Source organism: Eumetopias jubatus, unplaced genomic scaffold (assembly GCF_037043125.1).
Source record: "Eumetopias jubatus isolate StellerSeaLion01/CBP00866 unplaced genomic scaffold, mEumJub1_p1.0 scaffold_12, whole genome shotgun sequence".
Taxonomy (NCBI): domain Eukaryota; kingdom Metazoa; phylum Chordata; class Mammalia; order Carnivora; family Otariidae; genus Eumetopias; species Eumetopias jubatus.
This window is the reverse complement of record NW_028274818.1, coordinates 46,321,890-46,349,126: the sequence shown is the minus strand read 5'-3', so window position 1 is coordinate 46,349,126 and position 27,237 is coordinate 46,321,890. Positions and strand designations below refer to the sequence as shown.

Below are 27,237 nucleotides of genomic sequence, written 5' to 3'. Positions count from 1 at the left end.
CAGTGTCTATCAACAAAGTGTTTGGATAGACCTAGCTTGATTATTTGGCTACTTCTGTTCTAGCTGAACTGCCTTTGCAGCTCTGCAGCTGAGTTAGTCTGATGTGCATAGCTCCTTGCACAATTCTCATCTATGATGCTCTTCGGGCTGAGATTGGGATGCTCCCATCTGCTACCAGCTCTCTCTAAAATCCCTAGTTGACACCCCTATCAATGTCTCTCCTGTTTCCAAATATTTTCATTTGGAGAGAAACATATATCCAAGTTACAATTCTCTACGTGGGTCCCAGCTTACCTTTCTACTTTTTTTCCTCTCTCTCTCTCTGTATTTACATTTTATTTTATTTTATTTTATTTTAATTATTTTGTTCAATTAGCCTGTCTACTTCTTGTCCTACATTTTCCTTACTGGATGGTTATCACTATTAATATGTATGAGGAGACAGGATTATGGCTGTAATATTTTCTTTTTGGAGCAAAGTATGAAAGAGAAGGACAAAGAGACATCCTCCCAGCTTTCATGTGAACATAAAAAGGATGGACCATTGGTTGAGATTTTCATTCCACTGACCTTAAAATATGAACATCACATATACATATTTACACTATATATACATATATATATATAAATAAAAATCTTTATACGTAATAGCTATAAAATTCCTCCCAGAATTTTTGCTACTATCCATTGCCAGCGGGTTTGGGCATTCTTCAGTTTTGTCTTTTTGAGGTCTTTATTGATATTTTACTGTTAGATGAGGAGAGGTTGCAGCAGCTACAGATATGCTATTTAAAACCAAAATATTCTTGCTAGTTATATATTTTATTTTATTATTTTTTTTAAAACTACTACCCAAACTTTGTAAAGTATGTATGTGTAACTCTTAAGATTATTCCCGATAGCAGCAGTTTCCGAACAGACATGTGGAGGTAAAGAACTGTAAATGAGGCTATGAATTAAGCTATTGATTCCCATATAAGCAAGAATATTATTCGTAAAGTATGTATTCAAAGCAAGTAACTATTATACCTTTATGTTTTCTGAAACTGTTTTCTATTTCTGCTTTTAAAAACATTTTACTGCATATAAATGAAATTAATTTATAATTTTAGATCCAATGTCAGAAGTTGATTGACAAGCATCTTTTATTCTTATAAATTATAACCCTGGGTACAACAGTTTATTTCATCAAATATCCATAGCTTTGCAATAGTACATTCAATAGTAAAATAATGCATTCAGATGGCTACAGTTAGCTAGAGCTCTCATTTCTTATTAAACAAGTGTCATTAATACTAGTCTATAGTTTTGTTAGATTTTTAAAATATCCTTTTTCATCACATTTCATCCCTCAAACTCAAGACCAACTAGACAGGCCATAAAATAACAACTCTAAACAGATTTATACCACTTGAGATGATACATACTAGCCAGTAATCAGGTAATAGTGTATGTCTTTTGTATTTATGTTTTGTGAATACACAAAATACATAAAAATATCTTACCTCAGCACTTATTTAAATCATTGGCTAATAATGACTCTATTTTGCCAGAAAGAAAAGAGTCAAGGGCTTCTTTTAAAGATATACCTTTCTAAATCATAGGGTTCATTCTGTAGAATAGATTCAAATGCTATTTCATAAAATGTTATCCATTATAAAGAAGATGTGGTATATATAGACAATGGAATATTATGAAGCCATCAAAAGGAATGAAATCTTGCCATTTGCAACGACATGGATGGAACTGGAGGGTATTATGCTGAGCAAAATAAGTCAATCAGAGAAAGACATGTATCATATGACCTCACTGATATGAGGAATTCTTAATCTCAGGAAACAAACTGAGGGTTGCTGGAGTGGTGGGGGTGGGAGGGATGGGGTGGCTGGGTGATAGACATTGGGGAGGGTATGTGCTATGGTGAGCGCTGTGAATTGTGTAAGACTGTTGAATCACAGACCTGTACCTCTGAAACAAATAATACATTATATGTTAAAAAAAAAAAAAAGAAGAAGAAGATAGCAGGGGGCGAAGAATGAAGGGGGTAAATCGGAGGGGGAGATGAACCGCGAGAGATGATGGACTCTGAGAAACAAACTGAGGGTTCTAGAGGGGAGGGGGTGGGGGGATGGGTTAGCCTGGTGATGGTTATTAAAGAGGGCACGTTCTGAGTGGAGCACTGGGTGTTATGCACAAACAATGAATCATGGAACACTACATCAAAACTAATGTAATGTAGGGTGATTAACATAACATAATAATAAAAAATAAACAAACAAATAAAATTTTTTAAAAAAATAAATAAATAAAACTAGAATGAGCTTTCGTGTGGCACTACCAATGGTTTCCTGAAATATAGGTATATCTTTAAACATTAACATTTAGTTACAGTGCTGAAGGCTTTCTGGAGATTTTTTAGGTCTCTCCCTGCTCCACCTCTGAATAAACAGGGCTTTCCTTTTATTTCGGAGCATGCAATCTCTCTGTTCAAGAGGGGAAATGCATTAAAATAGCTCCATACTGGGTTAATCAAACAGCTATATATATTTTCAGTCCATCCTCACAGGATTTTCCAAATGAGGTAGAGGGGCCACTTCAGAAATGATCCAGAAATTCAAAGTGGTACCCCTGGAGCTTCTGTTCTTTGGGATGCTAGCAAAATTCTAGGGAGTTTAACGTTCTCCTTCAAACCCCTAGGCCAGTCTACATTGTCATTATTTTATCCATATCCTATTTGTCTTACTATTTTGGGATAAAAACATAGCAGTGTATGAAGAAAAAAAAATGTTATCCATGAAACTACCCGAGAGGTCTTTTGTAAATGCAGATTCTCAGGCTAGAACAACAGGCCTAGGGAATCAGAATCTCTAGATATGGGGTTGGAAATCTGCTTTTTTAAAAAAATAAGTTCCTTGGATAATTCCTTATCCAGGAAAAGTTTGAGAGTTTGAGAATCACTGCTCTAATTGACTAAATTCAATACTAACGCACTGAAAAGTTAACCTGGGGAAACTAGGAAGACTCTGATTTTATTTTACAATCCCATTCTAAGGGACTTCAAGTAAAGAACAAAGATCAAATATCACAAGTCCATTAGCATTTTATTCTATCTGTAAAAACAGTCTCAAAATTCTGGTAACTCAAGTTACCACCTGGATAGACTCTAATTATCTAGGCAGTTTACCATGTGGAAATGCAGTTAGCCATTTACAAAAGCAATGTCTCCCTAGAGGATTCACCAGATCAACTAACAAAAGACACACGTTCGGATTACAGAACATATCTCAACTACCAGTGAGAAAACTAGAATCAGATGTCAACCATTTTGTTAATTCTCATGGTAGTTTCACTTTTCTGCCATTAATAACAATCTCAGCACTAGCATTGAGATGCAATGCTCATTCTGTTAGACAACCTTGTTAAAAAATCATCTGAGAGTGTTACTTCAGGCATGTTATAAAATTGTTTCTAATACCATAACCAAATAGCCAGACACAATCCTGATGCAATCAGTCTCCCACATCAAGGATTTGAAATGAAATATTCTGTTGAGGCAGCAACTGAATCTTTCAGCTTAAGAGCTTAAAACTGCCAAGAGTAATTTGTTCATTACATTAAGGCTCTCAGCTGGTCTATAGACATTTAGGAGCCAAATGTGATTCTACTGAAAGAGATACTCTGGAACACTTTCTGATCTTCATTTAATCATCCTGAAGAATATATATACTTGTAGCCAGTAAACCACATTGTTAACATACTGTTTGCGGCTATCTAGACATAGTCTATAAAGACGTAATTAAAGATTGGGTTACCATTAGTTTAGTGTCAGTAAGCACTTTTGTGTATAAGATAAAAAAGATAAAAACAACCCTGCTAAAATTTAATAAAATTTCACCAAGATGAAAAACATCTTAAACTTTAATTAAAAAAATAAAAGTAGGGGGCGCCTGAGTGACTCAGTCAGTTAAGCGTCCCACTCTTGATTTTGCCTTGGGTCATGATCTCAGGGTTGTGAAATTGAGCCTTGCATCAGGTTCTGTGCTCAGTGAGGAGACTGCTTAAGATTCTCTCTCCCTTTGCTCCTCCTCCCACTTGCTGGCACCCTCTCTCTAAAATAAATAAGATCTTTAAGCAAATAAATAAGTAAAAGTAAATTAGTTACATTGGAAATAATATAATACTCAAATTGGGAAGAATTTTTTAAACAAATTATTAAAACAAACTGAGGGTTCTAGAGGGGAGGGCGGTGGGGGGATGGGTTAGCCTGGTGATGGGTATTAAAGAGGGCACATACTGAATGGAGCACTGGGTGTTATACACAAACAATGAATCATGGAACACTACACCAAAAACTAATGATGTAATGTATGGTGATTAACATAACATAATAAAATAAAAAAAAACAATTAGAATTTTTAAAAAATCCACATGATAGACTGGAGAATTTAAAACTATTAAATCACCCAGAAACAATTTCTATTTATAGTCTCAAAATAAAAGTCTCTTAAAAGGACTAGCTGTGTTTATCTTAAAAAGCCACCTATTTGTTAGTGATGTTTTAGTTTCCAGTTTAGTCAGCGTTAGACTACTTAAGATCCATAAGGCCTTTATCATTCAAAACAGTAATTGTTTGGGTAGATACTCTCATTCTCAGATAGCCAATTTAAGGGAATAAAGTTCAAAGAAAGAAGAGAGGAAGACATCATAACTCTGAAGTTACCATATGCACATACCTTGCACTGTGAGGAAAACTGAAGCAGCTGATGATCCTCCTTCATTGGAAACCACACAGTGATACTCCCCAGCATCGTTGAACTTCACACTCCTTAGCTCCAGAGACAGGTTAGCCAAGATCCTCATTCTTGCTGGGTCTGCCTGTCTGGCATCTCGGTCATTCCTCTGCCAGGTTAGATTGTAATCCACGGCACTGATGACGAGACATGTCAAAACTGCTCTTTCTCCAGGAGTGACTGTAACATTATCAGGCACTTGGATGACTGGAGGGGGCTCTGTGTAAAATGAAAATATTCAAATCAAGAGACCTAACAGCCATTTTGCTCACTTACTGATGTGGTTTAAATATTTAATGAGTATGTATTGAAAATCTTGTAGGGAAGATGCAGCACAAGAGAACTTATTCATTAATACATATGTCTATGACCCAAAGAAAATTATCATTTAATTAAAAGATTCTTACAAAGTAGTGTATATTCTAAAAAAAAAAAAATCCATCTAATTTTTATCACATTTGCCAAACTCTGTAGTTTTAAATGTATGTCTTTAATTGAAGATTTGAATGTTCTCTAATTTAAATTTTAAATTTTAAATTAAATTTTAAAACATCTTACCGTAAAAGTGAATAATAGCACAGGGTACTTGTAACCTGAAGACACCATGCAAAGGATTAGTTCCTTTAATCCTCAATGTAAAAAAAAAAAAATAGTAGTGCTTGTTTATATACCAAAGCATACACAAGTCTAAATTTATAAATTATAGATGTGAGAATCAAAAAGGCATGGCAAAAGGATAGGATTAGACTAATTTAGGATTGTGGAGTGAAGCAAATTTTTATTTGAGTTTTGAAAAAAGTAGCAATTATGGATTTTTTTAATTTAAAAATACTTATTTAGTGTTTAAAAGAAAAGAGGACACAAAGTATGGTAGACAATAGTATACTAAGTATGATAGTATCAGTTTTAAGGAGTTACAATCTCATTAAGACACAGTACAAGAGCAGTGTATGACAAATATTCCCCAGAGGCATGAGGAATGTTTTGATTTAAGAAGGTTAAGAGTAGGCATAGACCTTTAAGAAAATTGTACATATAAAGCCATGCCCACAAAAGGTATTGAGTAATGCATGCACGTTTCAGATGTGGTTAAAAGCCACTTACTTGTTAAATATTTAGCCAACATTCTAGAGAGAATCACATATTACTCTAGTTAATTTGAGAATAAATACAAATGCTCCTCTAAAGTATACTCTGCCCAAGTGCTTTAAAATGATCTTCTGTAGCAAGCCATTATTCAGCAATAGTACAGCAATAAAAACTGTGGTGAGTTATGCTAGCTAGAAACCCATGTGCCTGTTTTAGTTTAAATACGAAAGAGTATCAGATATTCAAGATCAAATTTTATTCTCCTTTATTCAAAACCATTTGTAAGTGCAGATGAATCATAAGCCTAGAGAAAACCTGGAAGCAATATGCCAAAACCATAGTGGTAATCTCCAAGGGATAGAAATGTGTATATTTTCCATATTTTTCTTTATATTTATCCTAGTTTTCCAAACATTTTTAGACGAATAGATGCTATTTTAAATTATTTAAAAAACAAAATTTTATCATTTTACTTTGTTTTTTAAAATCTCTTATAAAAATGGCTAGTGAATCAAGTAGAAAGAGTACATGACAAAGTTAGAAATTTCTGGAGTCTGGCTAGGCTTGACAGAAAATACAAGGTGCTTTGTTAAATTTGAATTTCAGAGAAACATCAAATAATATTTCAGTATACATATGTCTCATGAAATTACCTCAGACACACTTATATGAAATTCAAATTTAACTGGGCATTCTATGTTTTTATTTGCTGAATCTGGCAACTCTACGCTGCCTAGTTCTATCCCTAGGTGTGTGACCTTAGAGAAGTCGACGATTAACTTAGGTATCTTTTTTTTTTTTCAGAGGGAAAGAGAGCCAGGGTGGGGGATGGGGCAGAGAGAAAATCCTAAACAGGCTCCACACCCAGTGCAGAGCCCAATGCAGGGCTCGATGAGGGGCTTAGTCTCACAACCCTGAGATCATGACCTAAGCCAAAATCAAAAGTTGGATGCTTAACTAACTGAGCCACCCAGGCACCCAATTAAATGAGGTTATCTTAAAGACCCTTTTTAGTTCTAATGTTTTATGACTCTAATATACAAGATGGCACAGACCACCAAAGACCTGAAAGTGATAGTACATGCTTGTGTTCACATCTTATCAAGATTTTCTGAGGGCCATATGACATTTTGTATGGCTTTCTTTTCTTTGTTCTTTTGAAACAAACTTCTTCAACTAGACTAGGTATTTTTTTGAGATTTTTAGAAAATGGGAAATCTCAATTAGGTATGTAGGGAATACTGGGCACATGCCTAGATCCCTCTTAAGGACCAAGGCACTCATTTCTCTAGCTGCTATGCTTGTTGGCTACATAAAGCTAATAGCCAAGGGTGTTAACCTGCTCAGGGTAAGAGCCCCTGTCCAGGGTAGCCCACATCCAGTGACCACTTCATGAGGAAGCAAAGGACCAGCTCTCTTGCCTCAATTCAGGGCCATGACAGCTCTGGAATTCCCTGTGGGATCAGCTAAGGTCCTAGTAGTGACTACACAACAATTTAACTTCTTCCACTTATGTTACTCCCTTATAGGTGCTTTTTCCTAGAAAATTCCCCAGTAACCCTCTTGTATACAAACCCTGCCTCAGAGTCTATTCCCTCTGCAGACATAAATTCAAATACGTAAAATGCCAACTTTCTAATAACATAACCGGTAAGATTTGAAATGACATACAATATCATTGCTGCATAAATAACTAGAGATAATAAATATTATACACATGGAAATATTTATTCATGCATAAATAAACTTGCCGAGGTTGGAGGAAATGATGAGGGAGGCCAAGATAATGGAATACCTAGCCTGGTGCTGGAAGTTAGCTCTTCCTAAGTGAAAGAACAACTGAGGCTAGAATAAGGGAACCAGCGATGGAATCTCAAAGCCTCAAAACTGAAAGAAGAATGACAAGTATAGGTCTTGTGGCATCAGGTAAAGACTGCTGGAAGAGAGTGCAGAGATCGTCTCACTCCCTATCCTTGTAACCATAATGGGTCACTTGCTTGCTCTGGGCTTCAGTTTCTTTACCTACAAAATGATGAGGTGGTGCAAGATTATTTCCAAGTCTTATCCTATCCTAAAACAATATCCTATAATTATAATTTAAGACTCCCTGTCACTGACATGCCCCTGACAAGTCTTCTTTATTCTTGGTATTTTACTTAAACCTAAAATTATAGTACTCTACGTGTGTGCATTGGGGGAGGGGCATTGTATTAATAAAGAAATTCAGTAAATTAATATAATTTGTAACAGTACTAAACTAAATTACTAAATGTCACTTGAAAAGAATGAGTTTTCATGCTTCTGCAACCCTATTCATTTGTTTCTATGTGTTTATATTCACTAAAATTACAATGCTTTTTACACCCATTTTGCATTTAAAACATTCAATAATCAACATTTCACATGAACCAAAAATCCTTAAACATGTGAACTAGAAGAAAATGCTGGAAAAATTGAGGTAACATATTAGTAGAACTTTAGCTTTTCTTTAGACTGCTCTTGGGTGCCTTTTGACTTTACAAAATAAATTAGTGTCCATAGTGACACAAGAACATCACTATCCCATAATGCCTTCATTATTAACACTCCTTTCCAAAATATAAGATCTAACTATCCTGTGAATTTGCACCTGATGCCAGTGGGCTGGTTAGGTAACTGCTGGGATCTCAGCCTAGGCTAAGAGAGATTCAGAAGTGGGTGGAGGTTTCAGGCAACGGTAAGCCCAGAAATAAATATCTACTCTTCCAAGTCCAAAGGGGCACTTGCTTGTTACTTCTGTGGTTATAATCATTGCCATTACCATCAGTGTTTCCGCTCCTTCTTTCCTAATTGACCGAATGGGACACAATTCCTGAAATCTGGCTTGAGCACAGTATAATTTCCTGCTGATACCACTGCCTGGCTGGTACAAATTATAGTAGAGGGGCATGTGTACAACATGCATATGGAAGTTACTGACACCCCAGAGCCAAATTCTTAATAGTTCACAAATTCATACTGGCACTTCCCAGTTGTTTATGCAAGATGTTTAAATCCACTCACTCAAATTTCTTTCCTTGTTGTCTTTCCCTTAATTAATATTGCTGGGGGGGGGATAAAAAAAAAAAACCTCAAGTGCTCGTTTGTTTTCCCAGAAGCTGAGGAACGTTGACACAATTCCAATGCCTTTCATAATTACTGGAGATGAAAAAATGAATAGTTTATGATGCATGTCAACAAAATTGTTTCAGGAGACAAACTTTATTTTTCTAAGAATAAGAGAATACAAATAAATTTACTCCAAGAAGAACATGCTTGCATGCCTCTGTTTTAAAGTTCAGCTTGGACTTATTGATAACAAACATAAATCCTAGACTTCTAAGCAGTTCTACAATTCTATAGTTTCTTTTGTCTTTAATTGGCTCAAGAAAATGCACACTATTACTAAAAGCAGATACAGATATTGTTATAAAACTGAGCAGCTACATTTAGGTCAGAATAGGGTTACTGTTAAACACACAGCAACACTAATCTACAAGGTAGGTAGAAAATAAATCAACTGAAACAAACTTTCCAATAAATTCTAGATTTATGCTGAGTAAGCGGCTTAAATCATGATCATTGGTTAAAAATGACAGTCTTTTTGTGTCCTGAGAATTCTGGGAGATTAGAGGAAAAAGTGATTTTTTTCACTAAAATATATTCTGCCTTATAAAGCAATGAGTTTTGCCTCTCATTTATTCATTGGAAACATACTATCTAAAAGCAAAATAATTAGCATTTCTTCCACTCTTCTTAATACCAATATTGTAGGGACGCCTGGGTGGCTCAGTTGGTTAAGTGGCTGCCTTCAGCTCAGGTCATGATCCCAGGGTCCTGGGATCGAGTTCCGCATCAGGCTCCCTGCTCAGCGGGGAGCCTGCTTCTCCCTCTGCCTGCAGCTCCCCCTGCTTGTACTCTCGCTCCCTCTCTCTCGCCTATGCTCTCTTCTCTAGCAAATAAATAAAATCTTAAAAAAAAATACCAATATAGTAGCCACTAAGGCCCTGTGTTTCTTGAACATGATCACTTTCATTATTGTCTTCAATTTAATGTCAGAATCCACTCATAAAAGCACTCTGCTTATTATGAATATGGGGGAGGAAAAGGGAAAGTTTTAACTCTGTTATTCTCAGAATAGAACTCTTCCTTTTCTTAAATTCTATCCCTTCCTTTCTCTAAATTTCTTTAAATTTTAATAAAAATGCTATATGGTCATTTCCAAAAATATTTATTGAGCCCCTACAATAATAATGATAATAGTACAACCACCACCACAATAATACCTAAGGTCTATCAAGTGTTTCCATGTGCCAGGCTCTCTTCTATGTGCTTTACACATACTCTCTCGTTTATCCTCATAGTTTCTCCATGAGATAGAGACTGTTACAGACATCCTCATTTAACAGTTTGGGAACCCAAGGCCCTGAGTCCTTCAGTGATTGGCCCAAGAAGGTCACACAGCTAAGAGGTGGTGAAACCAGGATTAGCAAACATCCCATTTCCATAGATGCGTTAATATGCAGGCAACGGCAAAGCAATTAGTGATAATTACCTGACACATCAAAAAATGTCTGCGCCCGTCCGGTCCCTGCGCTGCTGAGAGCAATGCATTCGTAGGCGCCTTCATCAGACAAAGTGACATTTTCAATCTCCCAGTTCACACTGGCAGATTCTCTGGGGTAACAAAAGAGAAATCTTTTCAGTTATAACAAAAACAAGGCAAAGCTGAAAGTGGTGACTCCACTATTTTTTTCTGAAATATTCATTATTAACACATTAACATGAAGAACAATGTAAAAATAAATGGATTAAACTGCAGAGTTCTTTATAGCTTAGAAGGACAAACCTTTTAATTAGAACATTAAGCTTTCTGAGCAAAAGGCACAACAAAGGCAATAAGATATGGAGTTTGTGAATTTCTTTAGGGAAACATTTTCTGGCTGCGTCAAAATATAAGATAATGAGTTAACAGAGAAACACTCCTTAAATCCTCTCTCCTTCCATATTATTTCCAGTTTGGGGTCATGTTCGGTGGGGGTTCTTAGTCAAAGCAAGTCAACCAGGTAATTCATAAGTTTGAAAGTAGAAAATAGACTTTTGGATTCCAAAAAGATAAGTTCTCTTTAACTTTCTTATGTGTAAGCTCCACATAAGGTTATAGAAACTATCTGGTTCAACCTGTGTATACATTGAGAAAAGAAAAGAAAATTATCAGTTTTATTATCAAACCTGTCGTTTAGGTTAAAAAAATCCCTTTGCTATAATATTTATCCATTCATTTAATAAATACTATTCTTTGTCCTTTAACACTCTTCAAATTGTTTCTCATTCTCTGGAGGTGTCTTAGTAATAGATATATTTAATCCTAATAGATATTTAATATCTAATTAATAGATAATAGATAGTTATAAGATTCTAGTAATCTACAAAACAGGCATTATCTTATTTTAAAATATAATTGAAAATCATAACTATTTTCATAATTTTTTTCTTACATTCACCCATAGCTATTTATAACCTTAAACATTCAAGACATAGATGAGATGAAAAGCCCATTGCAGAGTCAAGACACCTTCCACTGGAGTCTGAAAGTGGTGTGAGATATAATATCAGTAATGACTCCAGATCTCTTGCCATCCAGACAAACCATAACTGTCATCAAAAACCATGAAGAACTTACTGCGCTCTTAATGTGTATTTAGCACATTAGACTTTGTAAGAGAAAGTGAAGTCATAAGTTCCTGTCATCAGAAAAGTGAGAGAATGAGCAAAGTCACTGTTCCATATATTTTAGTAACTGAGAATATTCATCTTAGTTAGTTTCTTTTCAGTTGTGTATGCATTAGATGTCAGTGGTCCTGTCACATTCAGAAGGAAAGGGATTATCAGTTGACTCTAACCCCTAGTGATCACCTAAGCTATATCTTTTGTGCTTAATAGCAGTAAGCTGAGTCCAGGTTTATAATTGTCATTGTCTAGGAGGTACTGGTAAGTTCCGGGAAGGCAGGAGTTTGAAATACATACAGTCATTTGTGTTTTCTGCAATGCCTACTTCACAGCCAAGCATGTATTAGGATTCATCAAAAACTTAGACACATGGAAATTTTAGACAGATAGTGGCAGTTCTTCCAGTCCCAAGTCCTCTGTTTTAGCAACAACTAAGTTGAGATTCAGGAAGAAGGATAAGTGATTTGTTCAAAGGCACAAGGCCAGTGTTGGATTGCTTGAAGAATATTCTTTACAGTGATACTTGCTCCTCTCTTATTTATGAAATATTACATGAAATAATTCTCTTGTATCATATCGTCTTCTCAGTTAACATTAAAATTATACGGCCACAATAAGAAGTTTTGAAGTCATGGCCTTTGGAATAAGGAAAGAACATGTCAAATACAAATGTGTCCTGTTGCTCATGCAAACTAATTCTCTCTTACATCCCCTAGTGACCATAGCGACTCACATAACAAAGATTAAGTCACATGTCCCAAGTTAGGAAATCTAGGGCAGGGACGTGTGAGTGAATCGGGGTGAGAGTATCAATCCATCACCACCCATGCCAAATTCTGTCTTTAGCCTCTCACAACCAAAGAGCTTAATATATGTCAGCAAGGCTTGTCAGATCTCTGAGCCACAGAGCTGGAAAAATGAGAGAAAGAATTCTTGTGGCTTACCTCCCAGGAATTGTGTGGAATTAATGAATTAATGTTTATAAAGAATCTCAAGTGTCTTTGAAATATGTTACTATTTAAACATGAAGCAGAATGATTTGATTTCATCAGGAAGTTATGTAGCTTCAACATTTGATACCCTGGTCAGTTACATTGCTGGTTATTAAACATGGAGCTAAGGGAATCATCAAGATATACAATATAAAAAAAAAATAGCAGGAAATAATACAGTTCAATCTTTAAATAGTGGAATTTTTTTCTAAAGCTTTACTGAAGATTCCTGCCATAGTTTTTGTTTAAAATGACCCATAAAGAGATTAATGCTGTCAAATATTTAGCATCTTATGGAAGTTATTTATATTAATTAACAGCATATAAGTTTTATAAAATAATTCCTAGAGTTTTTGCCAAATGCAGTTTGTTTCATTAGTAAGTTAAAAAAACAAACATTTTCCAGAAATCATCTCCCAGTTTTCAAGGTCTACTTAATTTTATCATAGATTATATTTATCTAAAAACAATCACCCATCTTCATAAGAAAGTCAGTGCCTTCTTGTCCACTCCCATTGATTGCTAAATGCAGTAGCCACACATACTCCCACTCCACCCGTTTCCCCCAGCACACTCCCCTCCCTTAACCCCTCCCCTTCCCTTCTCCTCCAGCAGTGCTGGCTTCCTTCCTATCTTTCTTTCCCACATGCCAGTCAGCTCCAGCCTTTGTGCATCTGCATTTACTGTTCCTGTTGTGCAAATGCTTTTCCCTAGATATCTGCATGACCATCTCTCACCATGTTTAGGTCTTTGCTCAAATATCCCTTATTTGAATTTTCAAATTGCAACTAAGCCAAAACCACATGCACCCCATCTACCAGAATTAATCTCATCTCAATTAATCTGCTCTACATTTTGCCACAGCACTTAATTGGATTCACTTATCATAACACTTTAAATTATGTTCAGAGACTTGCTTGCCCCAAGACCAACAAAGCTTAAACTTTTCTCTTTTGCAAGGACCCTTCCAAGATTTGGTACTTAACTTTATATTCATAATTTTGTATTGTTCATCTTAACAAGAGATCCTCAAGGGGCACCTGGGTAGCTCAGTCAGTTAAACGTCTGCCTTTGGCTCAGAACATGATCCCAGGGCCCTGGGATCAATCCTACACGGGCTCCCTGCTCAGCGGGGAGTCTGCTTCTCCCTCTCCCACTGCCACTGCTCCCCTTGCTTACACTCTCTGTCAAATAAATTTTTTTAAAAAACAAACAAGAGACCCTCAAGTTATATACAATTCAGATTCTATAAAACCTGAATCAACCCTTGAATGAATTCTAGCATTTATTAAATTAACATATTATATATGTTTTCTGTCTTTCTCCATTACAATGTAAGCTCCGTAAGGGCACAGACAGTGTCTGTTTTGTTCACTGCCATATTCTAAGACTATGAAACAAATGAGAATTTCCAATGAAAAAGCACATTGAAATAAGTATCTATTTGTATTTAGATGTTTAATTTTGTCTACAATTGGTAATAAAAACATGTACGCACTTTAAATACTGGTCTACTCCAAGTGTAAGTCCATTTCTGACAAAGCTCAGGGTAAAGGGTAAAAGACTCTCAACAGAGCAGGGAATTCGACCTGGCTGCAGATAGTATCCTGGGGTTTTCTTGGGCATTGTAACTTTGGGAGCATCTAGGAAGAAAAAGAACATGGGCAACAAGATCACAATGATATTGGGTACCTTCCTGTTAATGCATTCAAAAGCTTCATACTTTAATTATTCCAGTAAATCCTCTGCATTTCAATTAATCTAAATCACTAAAACCCACTTTAATTATCTTTCTTTGTTCAAACTTATTAATTTCTGGATCTCTCCATGGACCCCTTGCTAAAGTATTCATTAAATCTAAGACTCTATTTTTAAGACACATTATTTTGGGGGCCACCAAGATAGAAAAGAAAAAGCTACCAAATTAGTTACCATACTTCATCAATTGTAGAACCTATTTTTATTTCAAAAATGTAAATATATGAAAAGAACCCACATGCCTTAGAATTGAATGGGAAATAATGGGAAAAGTTGATTTTTAAGAATCCAATAGGTTTTACAGCATTCAGTTTAGGGGCTAAGACAACTAAACTTCGAATACTGTATATAAGGAAATACTGACAGTTCTATTCTCACCATTTGACAACGATTAAAGACTAGCTACACAGTTGTTTCTGAATTTCCCAAATTACAATCTTATGTATAAATGATAAATTGTTGTCCCTCAATCCAGTACTACAATATTAGAAACCATAAAGATTTGTGTATCCACAGCTCTAGCTATAGCTCTAAATTTTGATCAGAGTTGTCATTAGCCTTGAGAAATAGCACAAATATAAAAATTGAAATGCTATCTCATGTCTCTAAATAATCCCTAATCTGTGATCTTATCTCTATATCATAGCAAATATATGAGTAACTAGCTTACCAATTGACTAACTGCCAACTTATCACATAAAGATAGAACCATCACCAGTTGTTTACAATGAATTACTGTTCACGAAGTAGGTTTCTGACAATCATATATAAATATTTAACCCATTTGGCCCATTTAGATAGCTTGATCAAATATTACACATGTGTGCCAGGCTTTTTGGGGGGGGTGGGGGAGTAAGAGCACCAGAATTTCCCAGCTCCAGTTCTCACACTGAGTGAAGCAATCAAAATTTTCAGATCTGCAATCAGTGAGACTTAACATGAAACTTTGAATGTGCTTTTTATGATTAAAAAAATTGTGTTACCTAAATATAAATGCCCATCAATTCAATAACTCAGTAATAATGTTAAGATATTATTTTTTTACTTTATATTTCATTATTTTAGGACCACATCACTCCCTTAAACTATCAATACTCCAGCGTTCAATAAAATGATGTCTCACCTGGGATGATATTAGAGAAGGAAACACTCGATACCCTCTGGAAAAGATAATCATCCTTATCATAGCCTGTTACTTTGAGAAAGAAAGCTTCATTTGGTGGTATAAAGTCAGAAATATTCCACAAACCATAAGGTTTTCGGTCTGGGTAGTATTTAACAGGAATGGTCTTAAGAGAACTGCCTGAGATACTTAGAAGTTCAAGACGATCTACTCTGGCTGGGACGGAAATTCCAGAAGTATTCAGCAGCACATAGGTAGGTATTCCTACGGGAGAAAGGCTTTGTTATTGTTTACAAGTAACATGCAACTGAGGTCATATATCAAATAAATTTTTGCATTATAATAATAGATAAGTATCATAAGTATGAGTACTACAAACTGTCTTACAAATTGTGGCTTAAACATTTACAGAAACTTTGGAAATCCTAATAATTATTTTTATGGTATTTTAACAGTATTTATACATGGAAAAACTAGAATTGTGAATACTGTGTTACATGATGTTTAATAACATGAATATTTCATTTTTAAAGACTCACTATTTGTATCTTCCTAGTAACTGAAGCAATAAAATAAATGAACAACCAAAAAAAAAAAAAAAAAGAAATTTGAAGAGTCACACTAAGATTAAGCATTTCTTAGCTATAAAACTATAATCTTGCATGAATAAAATAAGAACAAGCTATAAGAAGTGGCAATAATTTTATCTTTGAATGTACAATACTACATGATGTCCAATTTTTTTAGCTATTACACACATAAAATCCACATTTTTCACTTTAACAACAAGGCAATTTATAGATGTTAGTAAAAAGCCTCAATATCTAGATCAGTAGTTTTAAAAGTTCAGTAAGTTTAGGAATCAACCGGGGTGCTTGCTACAGTGCATATTCCTGGGTCTAACATAATTCAGTTCTAATTCAGGAGATCTGGGGTGGGTCCTGGGAATTCTAATTTTTAACAAGCTCTCTGAGTAATTTCAATATCACTGGTCTTGGGACTAGACATTGAGAAAAAATGACTAGGCCAAGAATACAATCATGTTTAAAGTAAAGATGCTATGTTTCCCAATTTTGTTAAATACTACAAAATTATAAAATCACAGAGTTCGAGAAATATTTTGCAGTTGGATATCTACCATGTCCATTTTGGTAATATGTACATACAAACCTTGCACCGGTCTGCTGACTGTTTTTTTGAAGTCCAGGGTGGGCTTTCTAGAAAAACCAGCTCGGAAATCAATGGTACTAAGGCCAGTGATGCGAACAGAGTGCCTTCCACTGCTAGAAGTCTGAAAAATGTTTAAAGAGAAATCCCATCAGTTGATCCAGGTTACCAGTCACAATAAACACTAACCAGTAGGGGAAACTACAGAGTGTTTAATTAGGACTGATGTCCAATAATTGAAGTTCTGATCTGGGTGTTCTAAACTTAACTGGGATTCTACATCTTAAATGCAAGTTTTATAATACTTTTCCCAAGGGACCGCCCTAAAATAAAATTCAGTAATACACTGCAGGCCAATGTTAAAAGATATAGGTGTTTAGTCACCAGTGAATAGCCCTTAAGTTAATCTGTAAAAACTCCGTGAGGATACAGATCTTTGTTTTGTTCATAGTGATTTACACAGTAGATGTTTAGCAGTATCGATGAAATGAATGAATGACTAAATCTTCTCCCCTAAACACCAACCAGGTTTGATTCTGGAAAATATTTCCTTTTTTTTTTTGCCTCTGGGAAGAAACAGCTAGGACAAGCACAAGAGCTGACCACTATCCAGATTTGAGCCAACCAACATCCCCAGCTCAGCAGTGTCCTTGCCAAGGCACTGGGTGCTCGAGACACAAATGTGAATAAAACATGGTCCCTTTCCTCTAAGAGCTCATGGCTGGTGAGGAAGACATGGAGAAATAGAAATCTTTAATATTATGCAGTATTAGAAATACATAAAAGGTACATATAAATACATAAAAGGAACAGACTAGCCTATAGTTACTAGGATGATGACTGAACTAAATATTGAATGATAACTCAGCACTGAAGTGACTCACATGTGCATAAATAATAAATAATTTGGATGAGGGCCACAGGATAAAATAATAACACTAATGTTTATTGGGCACTTCCTCTATGTCCAGACTCTTTAAATATATTGGCTTATTTAATTCTCATTACAATCCTATCAGATATATATCATCATTATCACCATTGCACAGATAAGGCGATGGGGCACTGAGTCATTAAGTAGCTTCCCAAGTTCACGAGGCTTCTTAACTACAGAGGTGGGGTTTTATAATGGAAAGGTCAGGCTCCACGGTCTTCACCACAGTGCTACATTGTCTTTCAAGGGCAAGATAAGTCAGAGTTAGGAATGCCTGGGTGGCTCAGTTGGTTAAGGATCTGCCTTTGGTTCAGGTCAGGATCCCAGGGTCCTGGGATCGAGTCCCGCATCAGGCTCCTTGCTCAGTGGGGAGCCTGCTTCCTCTGCCTGCCGCTCCCCCTGCTTGTGCTCTCTCTCTCTCTCCCTCTGACAGAGATAAAATCTCTAAAAAAAAAAAAAGATAAGTCATAGTTAAGTCAGAGTTAGCCTCTACCTCAGTATCTTTCAAAATATAACCTGAGGAGCACCTACATCTACAGCTACACAAAATCACTCAGGTTTTCTCTTGAAAATGTAGACTTCTGAGCTCCAGCCCAGATTTATTGGATCAGAATCTTTGGTGAGTGGAGTCTAGGAATCTACATTTCAAAAACCCACCCAACATTTATGAATAAGAGTTCGCCATTATTTTATTACATTTATCACCAAGATTTTCTCTCAAAGTAAAATGACCACATGATAGTAGCATTAATAGAATGCATTGGGAATATACGTGCCTATATTATATATAATTATACATAAAATTTTAATCTGGTGAACAGCCAGATTAAGCCACACCATGATTAAAAACATGCCACCTCCAGGGTTCTGCAAACTACACAGCTTTCCTGAAATCACTGTGGTTCCTTATTATTTAGCAATGAGGAGAGGAAAGATGAAGAGATATGTCCCTTTTGCTACCATATTTTTTTCTCATTAAACAGAACATGCAAAAACCCCAAAAGAAAAAAAAAAAGGAAAAGGAAAGTGAAGGGAAAGAAAAGACCCATATCTCCATAAAAATAGGTTTGTTGTATTCTTAGTGTAAAGGATGCTGCTATTACTGCAGCCCATTTTCCTAAGGGTTACAAAGGACTGTATGTGCAATTGTAGGGGTCTCAGTACCACCACTTATTCTATTATTTCTAAAGAAAAATGTGTCATGAATTCCATATAATAAAGCAAAAAAAGGGATGGGGAGGGGATATGGACCATGATCCAATTTTATCTTTTTTTTTTTTTTTTTTTTTTAAACTAGGCTCCATGCCCAATGCGGGACTTGAATTCACAACTCTGAGATCAAGACCCGAGCTGAGACCAAGAGTCAAATGCTCAACCAAATGAGCCACCTAGGGGCCCCCCATGATCCAATTTTAAAATCAGGATTTCCTAAGGGTTATATGAAACCTTACTAAGTCTAATTTCAACTGTTTTAGATCACATAGTGCTTTATTGAAGACAGTATTGCCTATTGATTTCATGCGAAGACAGTCAGGAGGGTCAATATTATGATGACTTGATTTATATTTGTTCACTGACATCATATATCATTACTTGCCTTGCTGCTCAGAAAGTCCCCTATGATAAAATGGCTGTTGAGGTTACCAAGGGTACATATGACCCATAATTTGCCAAATGACTGCCATCAAGTGTTAATTATCTGGCAAATGTTCTGTGCACATATCAACTGACAATGAGTCTGTTTTAAGAGTGATGCTTTATAGTTAAGTGAGAGGGACGCCTGGGTGGCTCAGTCGGTTAAGCGGCTGCCTTCGGCCCAGGTCATGATCCCAGGGTCCTGGGATCGAGTCCCACATTGGGCTCCTTGCTCAGCAGGGAGCCTGCTTCTCCCTCTCTCTCCCTCTGCTTGTGCTCTCTCTGTCAAATAAATAATAAAATCTTAAAAAAAAATCTAAGTGAGAAAATTAGAAATTACCCATGCTTGAAAATATTGCATTTTCCATTACTAACCAATACATTAAAAATAAAGCAGAGTTGATGAATAGGGAGCTCCTTATAGCCTCTATAAAATTATTGTAAAATAAATTAATTTTGATATTTAAAATATACTAATTAACAAAGTATGTTGAAATAAGGATGTAGTTTTCCTATTCTCCGAGCAATGCCAAAAATATGAAGGGTAAAATATTTTAACTTCATGTTTCTATATTATATTATAAACAGTAGGAATATCTGCATAGAATTTAAAAGGGTTTGTAAATAAAAGATATTTCTGAGTAAGTTTTCATGCAAAATTATATCCAACTCTGTATTAATCAGGGTAATGGGAGCAAAGAACATCACAAATAAACCAAAATTATGGTTTCAAAAAAATAATAAAAATAAGAAATTTAAACTGTTAGTTAAAAATGGCCTCTGACACTCATGCATGCATTTATCATTCTTCAATCATTCTCTTAAAAGAATTACAATAATACTTGGATAATATTTTGGGAACACAAAACATCACATTAAAATGTCTTTATAAGAAAGTGCCATAGGGGCACATGGGTGGCTCAGTTACTTAAGCAGCCGACTCTTGATTTCAGCTCAGGTCGTGACCTCAGGGTCTTGGGATCAGCCCCACACAGGGCACTGTGCTGAGTGCAGAGTCTGCTTCTTTCCCTCTCCCTCTGCCTCTGCCTCTTCCCCTGAATCACAGGTTTTCTCTCTCTCTTTCTCTAAAATAAATGAACAAATCTTAAAAAAAAAGAAAGTGCCATAGTTTACTTTATAATTTTAGTCCATTTTCTTAAGGTAAATTATTATTTTAGTCTGTTTCTTAGCTGAGCTCCCTTTTTCAAATATTAGTGTTAATAAGAACAAAAAGGTCCTATTAATGATGGTAAAATGAACCAGGAAATGGACAAAGGGGAAGAAAGAAAATTAACATATACAAAATGCATGCTGTACAAGGCTATCTTTTATATAAATAATCACTTTTGATCTTTACAAAAGCCCCTGTATGGGAGTATATTATCCTAATTTCACAGATCAGGGAGATTAAGTAATTTGCTTAAAGTCACAGATACAGCAGGTGCCAGAGCTGTGGTATGAACTCAGTGAGGCTCCAGGAACCAATTTCAATAGCCACCCCATGCTTTCTCATGATTATTGCAGTGGGTTTGATTATGCTGGTTTTAGGGAATACACTAAAATAGGCTGAACTGCTCTACCTAGTAGGAGAGTAATGTGGAACTTCTGAGACTATTCAGAGGAGAGAAGCAGGGGCATAATGGGAGGAAAGGAAGGATGGGGGTAAGGAGAGAGCAGAAGGGGACAAGGTGCTTCAACACATAACACCAAACCTACATATAGTTAAATCTACTAAACGCACAAAAGTCTTATTATTAGTGGATTTCCTGTGATATTTTTGATGAGGCTGAGCTTTGCCCTGCATCAAAGTACAGAAGTTATAATCAACACACAAATAATCAGGAGACAAGGAGACCATAAAAAAGTAAGCTTTCAGGAAACTCCAGAAATGCTGGGAGAAGGCTCTGGACTCTCATATGTTATGGACATAGTGGGGTTGGAGAAGAACCAATCGTATGAAGGTCCTGGAGGGACAAAGAATATTCAGCTAATTCTGCAGTTGAGTCAGAGAAGTAGTCCAGCTGTATATTCCTTCCCTTTCTTTTCCCCTTCAAATTAGTCTAGCTATTTTAGTATCATTTTTCTTTATATATAATAAAATCAGTAAGACCATAATTACTGATTTAGTGTTTTTCTATGTGGTCTTTATATCATGTAGATTTATATCATGTGGGTTATTTGAATTTGACTCCAAAAAGCATCTACCCACCACAGAATATCTTGAAGTATCATTTCTGCACAGAGCCACCCTAACCTCATGGCTTCCGCAGTTAAGAAGAGGGAAATCTAGCAGCAGCATGATAGCTCCAACCATAACAGGAAAATTTCTAGACACTAGACACTACATGGTATTTGTATGGGCTAGAAACTCTGAGAACTGTATTTCATACAGTATATTTATTCATGCAATTTTTTAAAGTTCATAATAATTTGTTATGAACTTTATTCTGAATTACTGTCTGAATTCAATGTCATGATTTCAAAATTACTCTGAATTCATTATTACTCTGAATTGCAAACATCATGTTCGTTAAGTTGTGGAAGGGTCTGAGTCAGGGATACACAAGCTGCTGCAGTGTGAGTAGGGCGGAGGCAAAGATAAAATTATACTAGATATCTACTGGCATCCTAAAATTGGTCAACAGGTAACCTTGATCCACAAAGGAGTAAGAGAAAAGAAGGAGCAGAGTAGACCAGAGTCTAGGTTTCTGAACTGGAGTGAGTCTATGAGGAGTCAAAGAAGACAGACTCAAGTACCGTGAAACAAGCACCATGGAGAGCTCCAGGAAAAATGAGTTACTCTTCTGATATCTTCCTGGTCAGCTCTATTGCAGACGGATCTACTTAGTTTAAGCATGAAGGCCTATTAAATACCTCTCTTTATGGAAAGTCCCTTAAGGGAATAACTACATCATATTCATCATCTACAAAATATTACTCAAGAGGTACTTAACAAGTGTAGGTTTAACAAATGATATTAAAGCATTCTAAATGCCTAATGATGGTACTTTTTCTTAGATTCCTTAAGAACCAGTGAATGCCAGGTTCATCAAGAATCTATTGAATTTTTCTAGAAGCACTGTGCTAAGTACGTTCACATGTTATTTCATATAATCCTACTGCATCCAAAGATGATTTTATAGCACCATAATGAAATTGAGGGTTGCAGAAAGGGAGGTGGGTGGGGGGATGGGGTAACTGTGTGATGGGCATTAAGGAGGGCATGTGATACGATGAGCACTGGGTGTTATATGCAACTAATGAATCATTGAACACTACATCAAAAATTATATGTTGGCTGATTGAATTTAAATTTTAAAAAAGAAAAAAAAAAGAAACTGATGTTCAAATAAATGATTACTTGCCTAGGTTTAGATAGCAAGTTCAATGGCAACCATTTGAAGTTCAGTGTTCTTTCCATAGGATCTAAGTCTATGCACAGCATTTTAGGATAACAATCTCTGGGTTGATCTGGACACTATGGTGTAGTAGACAATAATACCCTTCAACTATTCATTTACCACTGTTACATTTCTAAATATGTTTTCATTTAGGAGAGGTCAGGTTAATGGAGTGTTAGTAAACTGCTTTCTGGGGAGAAAAAGCTTTAATTTTTGGCATTTGCCAATTTCTGTGGTATAAATACTACCACCATAGCTGATTTCAAGCTCCTCACATGACGTTACTGAATACAGAGGTGGAAAGAGAAAGTGTGTAATTTTCTCTCTATGAGCCATTACGAGCTAGATCCAGTATACCACTAGGCCATGATAATAGGGAATACAGTGTGTCTATCCCTCACAGAGATGTCTGTGTCATCCCGGAAGTGATACAAATTCCTTTTTCTAAAAATTCAATGCACATCCTCCAGTCTTTTCCCCCACTATAACAACTGAAGAGGCTGAAAGTTCTAAATTATGGTGGAGCCTCCATCAGCTTGGGTTCCTGAGTGTCTGTGTAAAGTAGAACATCTTGTCAACACTGAAAGGGCATGTAACATTAGTAAAGAATTAGCTTTCTTGTATTAAGCCAGTGAGAATTCCTACTACTACTAAATGTGAAACCTGTCCTAAGTTGAATTAAAATCTGATTGATAGAGCTGGCCTTGATTCCTCTTTCCTAAAGAGTTTCAATGTTTTATTAAAAAAAAAAACAGCCCAAAGTAGAAAAAAAAACTTCATGTGTAATTTGCATTAATAGAAAGTATAGAGATAATTTTCAATTAACACATATTCAAGAGTAGAAGAAAAACTAATTTTACCATTAATATGTTAGTAAGTAGGTATTATTTTCCCCATTTTTCTCAGACTCATGAAATTAGGTAATTTCTTTAAGGTCAAAAAGATATTAAGTAGTGGATCTTGAATTAAAAAAGATACCCAGTTCTCATGGTTCACCTCCAAACAATGAATCATGGAACACTACATCAAAAACTAATGATGTAATGTATGGTGATTAACATAATATAAAAAAAAAAGATACCCAACTCTTTTCAAAGTATTTGTTCCTGAATGACATACTATTATTCTTTAGAAATTAAAGAAATCTGGTGGTTTCATGGGATGTCTGGTGGCTCAGTCGGTTAAGTGACTGCCTTCAGCTCAGGTCATGATCCCAGGGTCCTGGGATCGAGTCCCACATCGGGCTCCCTGCTCAGCCGGGAGCCTGCTTCTCCCTCTGCATTCTCTGCCTACCACTCACCCTGCTTGTGCTCTCTCTCTCTCTCTCTCTCTCTGACAAATAAATAAATAAATAAAATCTTTAAAAAAAGAAATATGGTGGGTTCAAATATTTACTGAGAACCTACTATGGGCTAGGTATCATGCCAGGCACAAAGACATAATAATCCTAGCTAGGTTTAAATACTATCATTTTATTAGGCATTGTATGTTTAGAGAAATGTGATACAAGGAGAGAAATGTACCCAAAGCACATAATAAATTCTATTTAAATACATATATATAGATATACATATGCATTTATGTATAACACAAGTATATAGATATCTTTTCTTTTTTAAAGGAAACATTCCATTTGGTTGATAATCTGATATTAGCACACTAAAACAACTGGGAAATTTTCCAGGAAAAATCTACTATAAAGCATTCCATTGACCCAAAACATCTGAATAAGGCTGCACTTAATCCATTTAAATAACACACCTGGTATAGTCTTCAGGCTTATTCAAAAGAGTCACCAGGCAAGAATAATTGGAGGCCAGCATAATAATCTTCTTGTGTGGTCCTTCGTAGGTTTGAAGTTTATTTAATTATGATTCCTAAACAAGTTTATGCCACCTGAGTATGATTTCTAAATAGTCTTATCTTTAGAAAATCCATTAGTAGTCTCTGGCAACCAGCATAGCTATCTAAAACCAAAATATTTTCTACTAGTCTCAGAATCCCAATATGATCATGTGGTTGCATATACTCCTTTCTCTATTTGGAAGATTACCTAAGAAAAGTTTATCCAAATTTACTTAATGGAAACGTGCCTCAGAGTGTGCGTTAGATTACATGATCACATTGATAATCCTAGACTAATAGAAACAGTTTGTGCCATGTAAAAACCCAAAGGTTGCTGACAATTATTTAATGTCTTTGTAGGAAGTTTTCCTTAAGGAACATAGGACAAAATTTGGCCTGAGAGTTTCTGTGGTTATCTATATATAGATATAGCTGCCTGAATGGAAAATTTGTATTGCACAGAAATAAGATCCAGGATTTGTAGTTTCCCTACAATGGAAATTTAGGTACATAAAACAACCTTCTCTTTTGCTTTTAATACAACTTTAAATTCTTTTTACTTATCTCTTTTTGACATGTTTTTACCTGCATATGAGGCAGCCTAAAACATTTGAGTCATTTATACGAACTATATGGATGAGTTGACTCATTGTGTCTGTTTGGTAAGAGTGTCCTAATAAGTTACAGAAAAGTAATTACCAAGGTTTTAGAGGAAAACCACAGAGGAAAAGAAACTACCACTCTCATAGCATTTTAAATCATAGACAAATTAAAGTGTTCCACGCCAGCACATCAACTATAGGCTAACTAAATCAACTCCTCTGCCTGCTTCCTTGGGTATTATCAGAATAAATGCATTAATTTTCATGAATTTTTATACAGTTCTTTCCCAGGCATTGTATATGCATATGCCAAGTGATAAAATCTGGTCTAGAGTAAAACAGAAAGAGAAAATCTGTACAGAAATAAATATAAGGGGGAAAATCACAGGGCACCTGGGTGACTCAGTCAGTTAAGCGTCTGACTCGTGATTTCCACTCAGGTCATGATCTCATGAGTCATGGGGTTGAGCACCTCATTGGGCTCCACGCTCAGCGCAGAGTCTGCTTGAGATTCTCTCCCTCTGCCCCTCCCCCACTGGTACGCACGCGCGCGCTCTCTCTCTCTCTCAAATAAATAAATAAATCTTTAAAAAACATATAAGGGGGAAATCATCAAAAAAGGAGGTGCAGAAAAACTGCAGTAGAAAGCCAGAGGGAAAAGAGAGCCTTTTAGATAGAAAAAAATCAGAAAAAGCTTAATGAAAGTGTTATCTTTTGCCATGAAAATTATAAGTCAGATAGAAAGCAAGGGCATTCTAGGAGAAGGAACAACTTAAGAGAAAATATGGGGCAAGAGAATGTGACAGGAGATGGGGTGAGGGACAGTATAAAGTTATATTTGACTATAGTATAAAGGCAAGTGAGGGACAAGAGCTAGAAGGCTTGGTTGAGGCTCAGCTGGTAGCCTTTGACTACCATGCTAAGGTCAAATAATAGATTGGCTGTTCTCCATACTTGGGATAAAAACTGCTATGGAAAACACTCAAAAAGCCATTATTAATTCTACTGATAGAGCAGACATTTTCCAGATAGCAGAGAGCATGAGAGATAGCACCAGGGATATACTATCTAATCTCAGACATATTTCTTCGGGAGAAAGTGCACATGTAAAACATTATCACTCATTAGCCATCTGAAAGGGAGATCCAAAGTCAGCAGGTTCGGCTCAATTTCCTTTGCATCAACCTGACACTTTATTTTGGCACTTCACATAGGAGCAAAATAAGTTTATTATCTTTAAAATGCATTGCAATGTGTGTCCTTTGTTTAGTTGCCACTAATTGTACTCCAGAAACAGTGTACTAGCAGAACCAGAGGCTTTTTGGGTGAGAACTAGATACAAATTTAAGATAATATGATAATAGATACTGTGTCTTTTTATTGTATTCTTAATTATAGGAGACTGAGCTTAGAGACTTGTCTAAACAGAGTCCACATCACCTCATCCCCTTAGCGTCTCCCTCCTCACTCACAGAGTAATCCTCAGTGCTCCTCTGTTCTTAATTATCAATTAAAACATGCTTAGTGCCCATTAAGTATCAGGGAATATGGCCAAGGGCAGAAACTCCATAAATGTTTATTGAATAGATGACTGAACAGGTAGGTGCGTTAGGCACGAGATAAAGCAACAGCCATGCAATATTCCTCTTCTTCTAGGCAAGAGTTTTACTAAAGGAAATACCACTGGTAGCAATCCAAATCACCTGTAGAAGTGGTTCAAATACTTCACAATAAGTTGCTAATAATGCAAAAGAAATGTCGTCACTTGTACATATTTCACAATCAATAACTAATGTCTTATTCAGAAAGCAAGAACAAATTGCCTCAGTGAACTTGCTAGCTCAAGACACCGCTGGCTTAGGTCCTGCTTAAAGTATTTGAGGAAAGAAGAGCCTCAGAACCTCCTATAGTCCTTCCTAGTGTGGTCACAGAAAGTCAGACTCAACACTAGTCATATATTGGGCAAGTTGGTTAAAATAATTATAACACCAAATTTGGCCATATTTATTTAAAATATAGCAGTAAAACTCTTCAACATTATCAATCTACTGCACCCAATAAATACTGAGCAACTAATATGGGCAGGGAAGTGGGTGAATCAAACAGGCAGACAGGACTGTTACATTTCCCACTGCCTTTTCACCTCTACCCTT

The 27,237-nt window shown here is 35.9% G+C and overlaps 1 protein-coding gene across 1 annotated transcript in view; it reads right to left on the bottom strand.

Moving 5' to 3' along the window:
• Nucleotides 1-27,237, bottom strand: part of HMCN1 (hemicentin 1) — a 467,830-nt gene that overhangs the window by 258,241 nt on the left and 182,352 nt on the right. The window contains exons 7-11 of the mRNA XM_028121561.2: nt 16,671-16,791; nt 15,501-15,764; nt 14,118-14,262; nt 10,453-10,574; nt 4,734-5,009 (exon numbers count right to left, since the gene is read on the bottom strand). Of these exons, the coding sequence (XP_027977362.2) occupies nt 4,734-5,009; nt 10,453-10,574; nt 14,118-14,262; nt 15,501-15,764; nt 16,671-16,791 (928 nt within the window). The remainder of the gene's footprint in view (nt 1-4,733; nt 5,010-10,452; nt 10,575-14,117; nt 14,263-15,500; nt 15,765-16,670; nt 16,792-27,237) is intronic.